General features: G+C 33.1%; 1 protein-coding gene across 3 annotated transcripts in view; it reads left to right on the forward strand.

Moving 5' to 3' along the window:
• The window catches only part of Nudt9 (nudix hydrolase 9), a 28,188-nt gene extending 11,308 nt beyond the window's left edge, over positions 1 to 16,880 (forward strand). Inside the window, exons 3-8 of one of the 3 annotated variants that reach the window (XM_027939824.3) lie at positions 387 to 482; positions 2,446 to 2,532; positions 9,657 to 9,768; positions 11,377 to 11,523; positions 12,799 to 12,883; positions 15,438 to 15,657. In XM_027939824.3, coding sequence (XP_027795625.2) covers positions 387 to 482; positions 2,446 to 2,532; positions 9,657 to 9,768; positions 11,377 to 11,523; positions 12,799 to 12,883; positions 15,438 to 15,490 — 580 coding nt within the window. In that variant the 3' untranslated portion in view covers positions 15,491 to 15,657. Of the gene's footprint in view, positions 1 to 386; positions 483 to 2,445; positions 2,533 to 9,656; positions 9,769 to 11,376; positions 11,524 to 12,798; positions 12,884 to 15,437; positions 15,658 to 16,098 lie in introns of those variants that run through there. The other 2 variants (XM_027939823.3, XM_071614424.1) reach the window with 2 other exon arrangements.

Here is a 16,880-nt window from a genome sequence, read left to right on the forward strand (position 1 = left end):
CTTACTTTTGGAACTACAAAATACTAATCCTATAATGTTCTACAAACAATTTTTTGTTGCTGAAGGTAGTGTAGACTTTTTTTTTAATAGTATGGGGAGGACCTTCAGTTCTTTTGCCAGTAGTTCTTCTAAGAGTGATTTATAAATATAGTAATAATACACATCCTTGTAATGTTTTTTTTTCTTCTTAAGTAACTATTCTGAAGAAATTAGATGGATTTGTAAATAAAAACTAACCTTTAAAAATTTATTCATTCAAGGAAGTCACTTATGAATAAATAATAATAATAATAATAGACTTATATTAATAATAGACTTATATTATATTAAGCTATTGGTAGTATTGAATGATTATGTCTTGATTTGTATTGGTATTCTCATTACAGTGAAAGTAACTTTTCTCCCAAGTTTAATGAAAAGGATGGGCATGTTGAGAGAAAGAGTCAGAATGGCCTGTATGAGATTGAAAATGGAAGACCCCGGTAGGTATTGGGAATGGAGCATCTTACAATAATGGTCTTCAAAATGTAGAAAAGATAACTGAAATTTATTATATGATTGTATGTGCCAAACATTGTGCAAAAATTTTATATATACAATCTAATTAAATCTTCAAAACTATGGTTATATGTTTTTAGTTTCTATTTACAGATATGGAAAGAGTATAAGTAGCTAAGTCAGAATTTAAATGCATTTTTTCATAATTTTATCTTGAAGGTAGAAATAATTAATTGAATAAATTAACAGAAAGGATTGAAAATTGTAGTTTTAGTTTTTATTGATGCCTTAAAGTAAGAATTTATCCAAAGTAAGAATATAACTAACTCAATAATTTTAGCAGCAATGTTTTTGTGTACTTTGAAAAATGATTTTTCTACACAACTCAAAAATTATCCATTTTCCTTAAGAAGACACAGAAATGAGGAGTAAATGTGAAAATTAGCATACCCTATGTAAAATGATAAGAATCACAATTATGATTATAACCTTATAAAAAATGTTACAATCTTTATTTTAGTTTCTTTAGAACAAGGAGGTGTTAGTGTTTCTTTCACTGCAACCTGGTCCTCCAGTGTTGCTAAATTCTTCCTTTTATCAAAACTTATTCACTTTCCAATGATCATTGAGTCTTCTTAAGTTAACTCTTGAATTTAATTTATTCCTTAGGTTCTTTTCCGAGTAAAATATATGAAAGTATACACACACACACACACACACACACACACACACACACACACACAGAAAATGATAGGCAGCAAAGCCAAGATAGGTTATTATTTTAGTTAGGATTCTAACAGAAGCCAATTTCTATTTCCCTATATGTTGCGTTCATTTTTGTTTCTTTGAAAACAATTTTCTCTGTTTCTCAGGCTATATGATAATTTCTATATGTCTGTTTCACAGTTTCTAGTTTACAAGTTATAAACTTTGTCCTTATATAAAGTAATATTCTCTTTACATTGGCTTTGGTCATTTGTGTTCAAGAGTGTGTTTTTACATAGAATAGAAAATGTAAGTTGACCACCTTGTTCTTTTTCCTGCTAAAGTTACTCAGGCATGAGTGTTGATATATTTATCTGACAGACTTTTAACACTGGGTTATGGTATTATGTTATAAAGCAAATAGAAATCTTATAGATTTCTAGTACACTAAAATCTAATTTTATAAAGATGATATCAATATCTTACTTTGTGTTATATTTATTTATGTGTGTGCAAATGTACATATACACACATGAATATATATACATGTATACAAAACATCTATGTGTGTGTATGTATACATATATGTTTATGTATATATGTTTATATATATAAATTTATATATATATAAATTTATATATATAATATATATATTATTTATATATATATATATATATATATATATATATATATATAAATGTGTATGTTTACATACCAAAATCTCAGTGTGTGTTACAAAATATATATTATTGATACACTGATATAGCAATGTCTTGAACCCACTTAGGAAAATGACCTTAAAAATGTAATATAAAATAATGGGAAGGGTTGTAGGAGACTGGAATAGGAAAAGAGAATGATGAGAAAGTAAAGAGAAGTTGGCTATCCTGAAAGATAAACTGTTGTAGAGATAGATGTTTGGGTACAGAGCATTTTAAGGGTCCAGTTAGGTTCAGTTTGGATTTCGGTGCACACATGAAAACTGAAACAATTTTGTATATTGTAGAAACACTTTGGAAATCAGATCATACAGATCAAATCTAAAGCTTAAGACATGTGCAAAAGAAAATTTAAGTAACAGTATGATGTGATATGATTTCAGTGGTAGATATGTGACAATACTGCTAGATTTATGAGGAAATACATTTCTCTTCTAGTGCACTTTGTATGGGGGGGTTATAGCAAGTTGGGTTAAAAAAGATGAACTCATTTAATTGATTTTATGTTTTTATTTCCCCCCAGAAATCCTGCAGGGCGAACAGGATTGGTTGGCCGGGGGCTTTTGGGGCGATGGGGCCCAAACCATGCTGCAGATCCTATTGTAACCAGGTGAGAACCAAATGAAATATTTTAGTAAAGAGCTAAGTGATTAGAAAAATGTAGACTGTAGCTATATGTGTGTGTTTCCATGTGTGTAGGTACAGTATATCTGTATGCATATATGTAAATCTGCATACTTATAGACATACAAATATTTATAGATGTATTTATAAATATGTGTATATATGTTCACATACATGTATATGCACATATGCATACATGTAAATATAATCCGTATTTTAATGGGACATTTAAAATTATCATGATATAAGTGTAAAGCTGCAGTTTTATGTTGTATGAGTAAATTAAGCATTTAAAGTTAAGGTCACTAGATATTTAATGGATTGTCTAGTTGTTTTTGGCATTGAGTAGGCACTGTAGAGGATGTGTATAAGAATCCAAGGTCAATTATTTGATGCAGATTCTCAATGTAATCAAAAAATGCAGTAAACACAAGATATATGAAATTGCTACTGGTGTAACATAGCATACTCTTTTTTTAGTTATTCTTTTTAGGTACATGACAGTGCATTTTGACATGTTATACACGCATGGAACATAACTTCCCATTCTTGTAATCACAAGAATGTATGTGATGTGGATTAAAACTGATTCTGTATTCATATATGAACATAGGAAGCTTATTTCTGTTTCATTCTACTGTCTTTCCTATTCTCATCCCATCTCCCCCTACCCTTCATTTCTCTTTGTCTGTTCCAATTAACTTCTATCCTTCCCCCCCCCCCCCCTTGTCAATTAGCAGTTAGCATCTGCATTCAGCCTTTGATTTTTCTGATTGGCTTATTTCACTTAGCTTCTTGTCCTTGATAGTCTCTAGTTCCATCCATTCACTGGCAAATGCCATAATTTCACTTTTCTTTATGACTTAGTACTATCCTATTGTATATATGCATACCACGTTTTCTTTATTCATTCATCTGTTAAAGGCTACCTGGGTTGGTTCCATGAATCTAAATAAAAGAAGGTAGGTAAATTTAATATTTAGGTGGACTTAGCCATTTCCACAGGAAACATCTTTTCCAGTGCGTCTGGAATATTCTGTTATATCTACCATTCTTCTTCTTTTTATTTTTATAATTTGTTTACTGACCAACGCTTTCCCTATCATAATGATTACTTTCCTTCTTTAAATAATGCAAATATCCTTGATGTTGTTTCTTTTTTAGTTTTGATATTTTGGATACCTTCCCTTTCTTAAGGAGACTGTTTTTCTATGATCTGAGCTATGATAATGATTTGAAGCTCTAGGAAGTTTGACTCTAGGAAGGCAGCTTATTTGCCTTATTTTAAAGTTACTGAAAAGAGGCACTAATACCATCCTGTCCTATTCTCTTACCCTTTCAATTCCCTGTCCCAACTGATCTTTACTCCTTACAACTTCCCTTTCTTCCATCTCTCTGTCCTTTTGTCCATCCATTCATCTACCTACCAACTTATCTACCTACCATCCTACCTATTTTTCTGTCTACAATTCTCTTAGAACTTTTATAGTTTAAGTGAGAAAGGAACAGTGAATGCATTCTTGTGAATGACCTGAAGTAAAAAAATACTACTGGCATTATTGGTTTCTTTCCAATGTTGTGAAGTTGGCTAAACATAGGAAGGTTTGAAGTGGAACTATAATACTAGTAAGAGGACAAGAAGCAGAAGAGGGAAGCTGGAAACTTGTATGTTAGCAACTCATGGTTTGGATCTTAAATTTATCCCACAGGCCCATGTATTAAAGGCTTGGTTCCAGCCTGTGGCACTGTTGGGGGGAGGGTGGTGGAACCTTTAAGAGGTGGGGCCTAGTGGAAGTAAGTGAAGTCATTGAGGGGCCTTGAAGAGGATGCTGGGATCCTGACACACATCCCTCCCCCACCCCCCACCCTCCCTTTGGTTTCTGACCATCATGAAGTGAGTAGTTACCTCTGCCATATCCTTCCCCTTCTTGCCACAGGACCAAATACACTGGAACCAACCTACCATGGACTGAAATCATGGACCACAATAAATCTTTCATCCTTATAATTTGATTTTTTTCAGGTATCTAATCACAGTGTCAGAAATTTTTTTTCTTTCTTTTTTTTTAGAGAGAGAGAGAGAGAATTTTTTTTGATATTTATTTTTTAGTTTTCGGCGGACACATCATCTTTCTTTGTATGTGGTGCTGAGGATCAAACCCAGGCCGCACGCATGCCAGGCGAGAGCACTACCGCTTGAGCCACATCCCCAGCCCCACAGTGTCAGAAATTAACACAGAAAATTAGTACTGAGAAGTGGAGTCATTGCTGTGATTATACCTGACAGTGTGGTTCAGGCCTTTGGAATTAGCGTATGGGAGAAATTTGGAAAAGTTTGGAGAAGCAGGCTAGATAAACCCTAGAATGCTGTAGACAGAGCCTAGTGGGTGATTCTGGTGAAAGCTCAGAAGACCAGAATGCTGTTAGGAATTTAAAGAGAAAAGGCCAGGCTCATGAAGTGTAAATGAGGACTCTCTTGGAAATTGGACTAGAGTCCATTTGTATGTGTTACATTTTGTCAAAGAACTTGACTACCTTTTGTGCATGTCCTGAGACTTTGTGGGAGGCAAAGTTTATTTATTTATGTATTTATTTTTTTGGGGGGAGCTATCGGGGATTGAACTCAGACTCACTTGGCCACTAAGCTACATCCCCAGCCCTATTTTGTACTTTATTTAGATAAAGGATCTCACTGAGTTGCTTAGCACCTCAATTTTGCTGAAGCTGGCTTTGAACTCGAGATCCTCCTGTCCCAGCCTCTGGGAATACAGGCGTGTGCCACCATGCTCAGCTTGAGACTGAGTTTAAAGGTGATGGATTAATTAATCTTACAGAGGAAATTTCAAGGCAGCACAGAATTCTGTCAGTAGCAAGATATTATTGTTTGTTTTAGCCAGATTTGCAGTGAGATTTGGGAGCAAAAAGCAGAGTGGAAGTATCTGAAAAACTTACAGTTCAGCCGGAAAAGGGGAGAAGTTAAAGTTGCTTTTAAGAAGGGTACAATTGCTAAAAAGATTAGCACCATAAAAAAGAAACTTTATATTGGGATAATAGGAAAGATGCCTTGAGGGTATTTCAGGTACCAGCTGGACCCCACCCATCACAGATTCAAAGGTATAAAAAAGGTACACTTGTTTCCAAGACTCATATTTGAGTAGAGAGCTCTGCTCACTCAGGTCCAACTACAGAACTATTTCCTTGGGATCATTTTCCCTGTATTCAGGCATTCAGAGACTCTGCAGATTTGGTTCTATTGGGCCCTGGTATAGCTCCTACAGGCAGCAGACCTTGGTGTCATCTGTGTGATGCTGGTTTTGCAGGTATGCAGAATGCAGCAAGATTGCAAAGGAAATCTTGGAAGGTCAGGCATTGTATGGTAGTGTAGGCCTCCTTGCAACATAGCCCCTTACTGAGTGATGTGTAACGTGAGAATGAAGCCAAGGCTGCGATTGAGATCCCAGCCAGAAAAGTAGGCTTCATCCAACAAGATTGTAGGGATGGGGCTGCCCAGTCCTTTTGGAGGTCCCATCATGTTACTTTGTGCTCCTGATGACACATGGAGTTAACAATACATAATGTTTTCCCTGCTGTGTTTCCATCTTACTTTGGTCCTTTTCTTCCTTTCTATGCTCCTATTCCTTCCTTTTGGAATGGGAATATTTACCCTATTCATTCCCAGCCATTGTGTTTTGAAAGTTTGTAACTTTTTGATTTTTACAGAAGTTCACAGCTAAGAATTGCCTCGAGTCTCAGAGGAAACTTTGGACTTGGACTTTTCAGCAATACTGGGAATTCTTGGAGATGGACTGAATGTATTTTGTGTTGTGAAATGGACATGAGCCTTTGGGGGCCAGAGGCATAATGTTATAGTTTGGGTCTTAAGTGTCCCACAAAGGCTCATATGTTAAAGGTTTGGTTGCCACCCTGTTGTACTTTTGGGAGGTAATGGAACTTCTAGGATGTGTGGCCTAGAGGAGGAAGCTAGGTTATCAGGGGCATGCCTTTGAAGGGAATATTGAGACCCTGGCCCCCTCTCTCTCTGTTTGCTTCGTAGCCTGTATGAGGTGACAGGCCCTCTCTGCCATGAGATGTTGCCTTGAGTTGTTGCCTTACCACAAGCCCAAAGTGATGGGTCTGTACTTTCAGGTTGATGCTTATTATCTTAATAATGCATGTATTAATTGATAAATTGCTCTAAATAGATGAGTGGCAGGAAAATGGAGGGATAAGAAGAAGGAAAGATGTTGAAGGAAGAATTAACAAGACTTAAATGGATTATTAAAAATAATGCTCTACTACAGCCATTCTTCTAGGTCCTACTTTGATTTCCCAGAGTAGGTATCAGTATATCCATTCTATAGATTTGGAAATGAAGTCTTAACTTGGGTAAGTGATTTATCTAAATCTTTCAGATTTGAAATTTGAATCAGGGATATGTGACTTTAGATTTTGTACTTTTGCCTTTAGCCATAATGAGTAATCATAAGAATCACATGGGCATGAAGATTCCATCCCCCTTTCTTTCATGTATTTCAAGATTCAAAACAGCATTGTATAGTACAGAGTTTCACAAACTTTCCAGTTCAGAATCTTCAGGGCAAGTATGAAATTTTCAAATTTCCAATAAGTTCCTTCACATTCCTTAAAGTTAAGGTGAGATAGGAAGTGTTGTATATTACTGTGAATAAACTTAGTTCAAATAATTAATGGCAATATCATTTTCTTTTCATTTTGGGTTAAGCATAGGAAGGTGTATGCCATCAGAAGTGGTTAGAGAATGTCAGTAGGGCATATATTATCATATATCATCGTTACATATCACGTGTTAATAATGACAGTAAATAGTAATGAAGTTTGTTAATTAAAATGAAACATTACTTCTTTTGTTATCAAGAAATATTTTACTTTGATGTTATATATCTAGTACTAATAAAGAACATAGCAAAGGGGCTGAGGCTATAGCTCAGTGGTAAAGTGTTTGCCTCGCATGTGTGAGGCACTGGGTCAATCCCAGGCACCACATAAAAATAAATAAAGATGCTGTGTGTTCATCTACAAGTAAATATATATATAAATATATATATATTTAAAAGAACATAGCAAATAACTTCTGCTTAAAATCCTTAAAAAAGGGTCAAAATAAAATCTAAGAATACAAACATAGTAGGCAGACAGCTCTTCATCATTCTGGCCCTATCTTCTTACCTGGCAGCATCTCTTTCTTTTGCTTTTCATTGATCCTTTCTGGCCATGGCTGTCAGACTGTCTGGATGTGAAGCAGGGGCTCTGTGTTAAATCTGTTTTCCTATTTCCTTGTAATAGGTGCCAGTAAACATTTATGAGTGAACAGAGCTGTCATTTGTCTTATTACCTCTCATCTGATTAATATATTCATTCTGCTTTTTTGAGTTAAATAGATAGCAATAATAAGAGCTCAGATTTTAGAACCAGATTGCCTGGGTTCAAATCTTGGTTTATACCCTTATTAACACTGTTGTCTTAGATAAGTTATCTGACTTCTCTCTGCCTCATTTCCATGTCTGTGAAATAAGATAATACAACTACTTTATGGTGTTGTTTTGAAGCTTAAAAAAATAAATATATTAAAGCATTTAAATGTATATAATAAGTGTTATATAAACAGATTTATATCTGTTTATAAGATATATAATAAGTGTTATATAAACAGATTTCAGTAAAATAAAAAAATCTGTTCTCTCTCCATTTCACTGTCTGCCTCCCTTCCCATTCTCATTATCTTTTACATGGATTGTGGTAACCTTTTAGCTTGTCTTCTTGCCCCTAGTCTTGATTCCCTCCCAACCAACCACTATTCTTGTCAAAATGAGGGAGCTTTCTAATTCTAAATTTTAATTGCTTTATCCTGCTTAAAATGTTTTCTGGCTCTCTAATCAGAGGAATTTTATGACTGCTGTCATGTAAACACTTTGCCTGCTTCCTCAGCCTCATCCCCCATCTTTTCCCTCAATAATACCCACAGTACTAGACCCCATACAGATGTTCAGTTTCTTGAACACATTATTTATTTTATTGCTTTGCTTCTTGCTTATGTTATTCTTCTGTCTGATATCTTAAAAATAGATGTTGTCTTATAATAGTTATTCTTTCATTTCTGTTTACCCTATACAAATTATTACCATCTTATAACTTATTCATGTATACACATTTAACTCTACTGATAGACTGTAAGTTATTTCTGGGGAGAATTTTAGGTTGGATATGATAGTCAGCTGTTATATAAAAAGCCACCTGGAAACTCATATCCAAGCTAGAATATTTTATTGAGTCTCATCCAGAGAAATGATCAGATCATAGATTTTCTTTTGAGTTAGTATTGGAAGTTTAAAATCTTTACCTTCGCCTAAGAGACCATCAGAACAGTTCTTAAAAAGTATGGTGGAGGTTAGGAAGGGGGGAGGTACATTTGTCATCTCTGGGAAGGTGATCATAGTTAGAAAAAGTATGTTCTGAAATTAACATGCCTTGATACTTTTTATAAGACCATGTAATTCAATTCAAAATATAAAATTAGATTAAAGAATGGAGTGAGTTTTTGTTTTTTTAATCAAAAGAGGGCATAAAGATTGAAAAAACACTGCTTTAGACACTGAGTAAAACTGTATCAGGTAATCTGCTTTTCTTATAACTCAGGGTGAACTTTTAAATGCAAATGTTGCCAGGTCTTTTTTCTTTTTTCAACCTATAATTTTTTTTTTAAAAAAACTTTGTATTTAAAAATACATGTTTACAACCCTTTCTTTCAATTCTGTTTGCTCTTAAACTATTTTTTTTTTTGGATAGTACTTTAAATAGTAAAAACTGAAAACTGTTAATATCCTGAATTTTCATTACAGTGAGAGCACGGTATCTTTTATGTGTAGTAGACTTTTGTCCTTGCTTGTAACAATGCTTAATGCAGAATATTTCAAATGAAAAAAAGAATAGTTTTTCTTGTATAAAACTTATTTGAGGTAAATTTAAATATATTCTGTTATAAAGAAAAATATATCTTTATAATTTTGTCTTGGCTTGAGATAGAACCTTGGTCTTTGTTCTAAGTGAGCTACGATCTTTCATTACTATTCACAGGTGGAAAAGGGATAGCAGTGGAAATAAAATCACCCACCCTGTTTCTGGGAAACACATCTTACAGTTTGTTGCAATAAAAAGGAAAGACTGTGGAGAATGGGCAATTCCAGGGGTAAGCATTGCAATTAAATCAAATTAATGTTTTAAGTCCTTTTTAGTTACTTTATTTCCTACAGGGTTTTTGTGTGTGGATCTTTACTGCTCCATTTCTCCTGAGTTTTCTGCCTATTTCCATCATCTTTCATCACTGTAATGAAGTGGCATTTTTAATAACAAGTGTAGAATCTGAGTTTAATTTTAACATTTTTGTAAAAACATGTGGACTTTAGAGGTAGATCTCAGGTTGTGTTTTGGCCCTTTTACTTGCAACTGGATGACATGCAGTTTAGGCCTCATCTTTAAAATAAAAGTAATCATATCTACCTTACAAAATAGCATAGGCACTTACTAATGTGGGTTCCCATCTTAACCACTATTCCAAATCGAAGGTAATATTTTTAGCATTATTTATTAATTTCTGATACTTTATACATAGTAAAAAAGATAGCATTTTTTACTTATTATTCCTTTTAGTTTAAAAATTTCCATAATATTAGGAAAAATATACTTTTGTCAACCAAGTATACCTTAGTTTGAATTTATGCCAGTATGATATTTGAAGTGACTTTTAATATATGTATCATATGTGTGTAGAAGGTTTTCTATTTTGTTCTATATTGTGAAATGGAGATGATTTAATATAATAAATATTCTATAAATGTACTGTTATCTGAAATAATTTTTTGTAGGATAAGAGTAGAATGGAATTAAAGATCTAAGCTGATTCTGATAAAAGCTTAGACTAATTATTATGAACCAAATCATCAGACTTCACTCGTGCTCAGTGCAACAATGTCATAATGTTTTCATCATAGGAACTTATATTTTAATTGTCATTTGACATTCTGATGAGGTAACTGTGGTTACTGATAAAATTTTGAGTTATTCATCTACTCAATATAATTTGAGTATTTTCTCTTTGTTGACTAGTATCTTAGACACTGAAGGTACAACACAGCAACATAAACAAACATCCTTGTTTTATAGTGCTCACATCCAGAGAGGGAGATAATAAAAATTAAATATATTTTACCTTAGGAAATGCTAAGTATTAAGAAAGAAATTAAAGCAAAGTAGGAGACTAAGAAGTGTATGAGAATTCACAATTTTAGATAGTGATGTTTGTAATCTGAAGGAAGCGAATGAATGAACCATGTAGGCATCCATGAAAAAACATCTTGGACAAAGATTATAGCAGGTGTAAAGGCCTTCAGGTGGGAGTAGGTCTGGTGTGTTCTGTGAACACCAAGGAGATGAGATCAGTCTGCTGGAATGGAATGGACAATTGGGATGACTCTATTTGCTGTATTCTTTCTTGCCTCTGGCCTTCTCTCCTTTAAGTTTGGAAAGTGTCAGGATATGAATTTGATTGGCTTACCATAGGCCAACTTTGGATAATCACTGTGGCCAAATAGATAAGGCACATTTATTGGCTACTTCTACTAGAAACAAATGGTTTAGAGGAGAGCATATTACAGAGGAATAAGGACCATTATTATAGGCTGATTGAATAATGGTCTGTTGTACCTCAGTAAATATTTCATTAATAAATCAAAGCTTATTACTGCTTCTTCTTCTTCTTCTTCTTCTTTTTTTTTTTTAAAAATAATATGATTCTTAGGGGATGGTAGATCCAGGAGAGAAGATTAGTGCTACACTGAAAAGAGAATTTGGTGAGGAAGCTCTTAATTCCTTACAGAAATCCAGTGCTGAAAAGAGAGAAATAGAGGAACAGTTGCATAAACTCTTCAGCCAGGAACATCTAGTGGTAAGAACTGATGGTTTCCAGAAGGGATTTAGTCCTGTGAATTAATAAAAAATGACTTAAAATATATCTGCAACCTAAAAGTACCTTCTCTAAAGAAAATAAAACTCCTTGTATATTTGAAAAATATATTCATAAAAAATTTAGGCTGTAGATCTTCACTTTGAAATACATTTCTATTTAAACTTTAATAGCTTTAGGTAAATTTAATAATAATTTCTTTTAGTTTTTTTCTGTAGACCAAATGTGATAAGCTCTTTTTTAATCTGCTGAGTATACATCCAACAGCCCTCTTTCCTCTTTTTTGTTTGTTTGCATGAATCCTCCTTTCTCTGAAAGGACATTCACATTTTAAATTTTACAAGAGTTTTTCAGGTAGATAACTACTTAAATCTCAGGTCTAATTTAAAAAATTAAAAAATTAAAAAAATTAAAAAAAACCTTATAAGGTATATGTGCACTAATAATAAGGAAAGGAATAAATTTTCTTTTCTTTTCATTGCCTTTCATTTGGATTACTTTGTTTTCTTTCTGGAATTAGAATTTCTTAATCTTTTGTCTATGTTATCCAGTTTGATGTATTTATTTTTTTGTATCACATTTGTGTTAGATGACTAGAACCAAATCTTTTCATGTATTAACAGCTTAAATATGTTAGTTTTATTTATAGATCTCCTTTGTTTAAGTAGAAAATCTACCTTTCTATTTATGAACTTATAATCACAGAAATTATTAAAAGGACTATTTTCTTTTCTTCCTCTTTTTTTTTTTTTTTTTTTTTTTTTTTTGTGGTGCTGAGGATTGAACCCAGTGCCTTGTGCATGTGAGGCAAGCACTCTAGCACTTGAACTATATCCCCAGCCCCCAAAAGGACTATTTTCATTTTTTTCCCCTGATGTTAGTGATTAAACCTAGGCTCTCCCACATGCTAAAAGCACTTGCACTACCATTTAGCTATGTCCCCAACCCCTTTCACATTTTGAAATTAGAAATTTAAGATATGGAGGGTTTTTTGAACCTTAAAGCTGCCTCTAACGAAAATATTGTCTCCTGAGAAATTTAAAAGAAGTGTTTGAAAGCTACAGTAAAGATTCTATGATATTTACATTTCTTCTTTTTAAAAAATTTTGGTAAAATACATGCAATAAAATTTAACCATTGTTGTACAACAGGATGTTTACATTTCTGAATCTAGTGAATCTTCTGAACATTTTTTTGTTCTACCCATTCCCGTTTCACCCTAGACTTTTTTTTTAATCTGCCTCCTTTTAAAAATAGATATATAAGGGATATGTTGATGATCCTCGAAACACTGACAATGCATGGATGGAGACAGAAGCTGTGAACTATCATGATGAAACAGGTAATTTTATACTCATGTTTATTGGATTGATTGGAATTGAGGATAAATGTAAGTCAAGCAGCCGACTGGGGCAGTTATAGCTGGACTATCTTAGCATTTAAGGTCAATTAACTATTTTTTTTAAAATTTTTTAGTTGTAGATGGACACAATACCTTTATTTTATTTGTTTATTTTATTTTTTTTAAATATTTATTTTTTAGTTATCAGCGGACACACATCTTTGTTTGTATGTGGTGCTGAGGATGGAACCCGGGCTGCATGCATGCCAGACGAGCGTGCTACCGCTTGAGTCACATCCCCAGCCCTTATTTGTTTATTTTTATGTGGTGCTGGGGATCGAACCCAGTGCCTCATGCATGCTAGGCAAGTGCTCTACAACTGAGTCACAACCCTGGCCCCAGGACAATGAACTATTGATTTTAGGACTATATTTATATGAAAGCAAAGTTATTGGCATTAAAAGACTACATAGAACAAAACTTCAAAAGTGTTATTCACCAGTAACTATTGGTAGCATATGAAATTAAGGTTGAATTTATGGGCTAAAACGATGTATTTTTAAAGGTTGTCCTATTATTTGTATAATATATATCCATTTGTGTATAAGATAAAAATAAAAGCAACTAGGAATTTGGGTGGGAGAGTAGGGCAATAATAAAGGAGTTGAGATTTATATTTGTCTTAGTGTTTGAAATATTTTAATAATAAGCATGCATTTTTAAAGCACAAAACAATATCAGAAAGGTTACAAATACTGAAAAAATTTAAAATGAATGCTTTTTTCTAGTCTGTGGATTTTAGAATTTATTTGGGAGAATCAAATGTGTTATAAAAAGAGATGAAATTTGCTATCTTAAAAATTAATTATTATTTTAAATTTACACATTGAATATCTTCTCTTGAAACACATTTGATTGCCAAACTGGATGATTTCCTAAGTATTTGATATTTATCTGTAGCATAATGGAGTGAGGACACTGTATCAGAGAACTGAATGTTCTACTCATGGCTCTTCTCTGAGCTGTGTAGTCATGTGCAAATCAATTTTCCCCTTGGACTCAGTTTATTCATTTATAAAACAGACTAGAATTAGAAGATCTGTGACTTCTCTGTGCTTTTGCTTGTTGAACTTGGGGGAAACTTTTGGCACTATTTCTATTCTTCTACTTTAAGATAGTAAAAAAGAATTCATCCTTCTGGTATTAAGAACTGAGAAGAAATATACAAATAGAACTTAGAGGCAGGTTTATACAATGGAAATACGGACAAATTTGTTATTTTGTTTTGGTGGGAGTGGTTAAAAATAATAACTAATCTTCCAAAAAGGTTGATTACATAGTTTATATGTTGTTCATTGTTTTCACTTCCTTTTCTCCATTTAAAAAAAAAAAAAGAATTCTTCCAAAATAGATATCTGAGTGTCCTATTGCTTACTTTGTCTCTTCAGACTGTGTTTTTGACTTTTTAGCATACCTGCAGTGTATTTTAAAAGCTGGACACAATTTATCTGGTAAAACAAATTAAGGCAAATAGGACTTTAGTGTGAAGTTTTGTTTTTATCTGGCCAGGATAGCTGTATTTATTGCTAAAGCTATAATAAGAGTCAGAGACTAAAATTTCCTCTAGTGTCCTTGTTTTTTTTTTTTTTTTTTTTTAATTTTTTAACCTACTCTGTTGTTTTAGGGTTGCCTTAGAGACTTCTTAATAAGGTCTGAGATATGCTCTTCAGTTGTATTCTCCTGTTATAGTAAGTTTAGGGGTAGAATCCAGTGTTTGGGTCTCAGCCTTTTAGTGAGCCTGTGCCCTTGGCCTATGACCTTTACAAGTGCTTCTAGGCTTCTCTTCCTCCTTCTCCCATTCTTAGGTCAGACAAGGAGACAGAGAGCTCTGGAATTGGGTATTTCCCTTCTCCAAGGTTGGTTAAGCCTTGGTAAAATAATTTTCTATAAGGGCAATATACTGTGGGAGTATTTCAAAATGGTTACTTTCATTTCCCCTTTCTGGAAACTAGAGGGGATTTTCCTCTAAAGAGGGGGAAGGACTCTGCCCTCTGTTGGATATAAGAAGAATTGTTAATTTTCAGTTCAGCTTTTTTTCTTGTTAAGGTAGGAATTATGACTCCTGAAGTCTAAATGTCAGATCATCTCCCTTTAAATTTTTAAAAATTTGTTTTGTATAATTTATTAAGTGACCATAGGGGTGAGTAAAAGAACCTTTCAGACATTATTAATTCTAATAAGAAACTTGATGTAGAGAGTTATTATTTAGATAATTTGATACTTTAATTTTTGGATTCAGGTTTACTTTTTAGTTCTCTTTCTCTGTGGATGGTTGGATGTTGCAGTTATAATGAAGATGCACATAGAGCTATCATTTCAGCATTGGTATTTAGGAATCTGTGCTAAAATATAATAATAGTTCTTTCTTTTAAACACTAGCTTTATTATTTTATTACAAGTACTTATTATATAGGTAAACTTAATTGAAAGTTATTTAAAAAATAAATGACGTAAAGAGGAAATGCTTTAACAGGCTGTTTTTTTTTTCTTTTAGATAAATTCTTCATAGAGGAATTGGTGGATTGTTATTGTACATTCAGTGCCTAGTTTAATGTTTGGTACACAGACACTCTGATATTTATTGGTTGAATACTTATAAAGAAGCATTTGCTTTCTAAAAATACCTGATAAACATTACCAAATTGTTCTATAGAAATATGCCATTTATATTCCTAAAAATGACCGAGAATGTTTATTTTAATTTTTTAATAATTATAGTTAGAGATATTTTAATAAATATATTTATGCTTGTATAAATATAAATATTTTCTGTTGTAGTTTTTTGTCATGCTTAGAAAAGTCTGCTTAAGCCTGTATTTATTTATTTATTTATTTTTGTGTGTGTCTAATCCCTCAGGAATTTTTTTTTTGATGTAAGGTTTTGTACTCATTTGATATGTTCTCTTTGATAAGTATACTATTCTTACTTTTTTAAAGAGAAAAATCTTTCTTTTTGGTGCTCAACCTGAAATTTAGTAACTTAATTAAAATATAGGCAACTTGGAATATTTTAATTTTTAAATTTCTTGGCCACTGATACAGTAATGATTTATGATTATTTTTACTAAGAATACTTGGAGATGTAGTTATGCTGGGAAAAAGAAATAAATAAATGAATTCCTTTTTTTTGGTGATGGTTTTTCTTTGGTAACCAGGTGAGATAATGGACAATCTTGCCCTAGAAGCTGGAGATGATGCTGGAAAAGTGAAATGGGTGGACATCAGTGATAAACTCAAGCTTTATGCCAGCCACTCCCAATTCATCAAACTTGTGACAGAGAAACGAGACGCACACTGGAGTGAGGACTCTGAAGCTGACTGCAATGGGTCATAGCTTGTGGTCTCCGTGTGAGTCAGAGGCAAGCAAAGGAACATGCACTGGAAAGAAGGCAGTGACAGAACTCATGCTGTAAAAAGGCAGCGTAGCTCACTAGGAAGTAATTTTATTCACTTTCAAAATGTTTGTATTTAGAAGGTTTTTGCATCAGAATAATATGAGTAAATATCATAAAATAGAATTTTCACCTTTCTGATCAAAAAGATTAGAAATAGTTATATTTTGTATGCATTCTATAAGCATGGCTTAAACCAAGTTTAATAACTGATGCTCTTGAAGAGTTGTAGTTAGAACAAAGATAAATTTCCCATCAGCTGTAACTTCTGCTTTTTCCATCTAATTCTTGTTCGTTAGTTCTTTTCCTCCCTCTAAACTGAGATTTGAAGGATGTTTGTGCCACATCCAACTTCTTTTGGAGGAGTACTGCCATTGGTTGTATAGTTTAATGTCTAATCTGATTTTTATTTAAATTATTTTGCTTCATATGATTTTGTTGAAGCTGACTTCAAAAGTGGAAACTGTATTTTTGTCTTTGAGTCATCCATTTTATAAGGAAATTTCAGTTATCTTGTCAATAAAGATCAAGACTGATGAATAAGA

This window comes from Marmota flaviventris, chromosome 7 (assembly GCF_047511675.1).
Source record: "Marmota flaviventris isolate mMarFla1 chromosome 7, mMarFla1.hap1, whole genome shotgun sequence".
NCBI classification, from domain to species: Eukaryota; Metazoa; Chordata; class Mammalia; order Rodentia; family Sciuridae; genus Marmota; species Marmota flaviventris.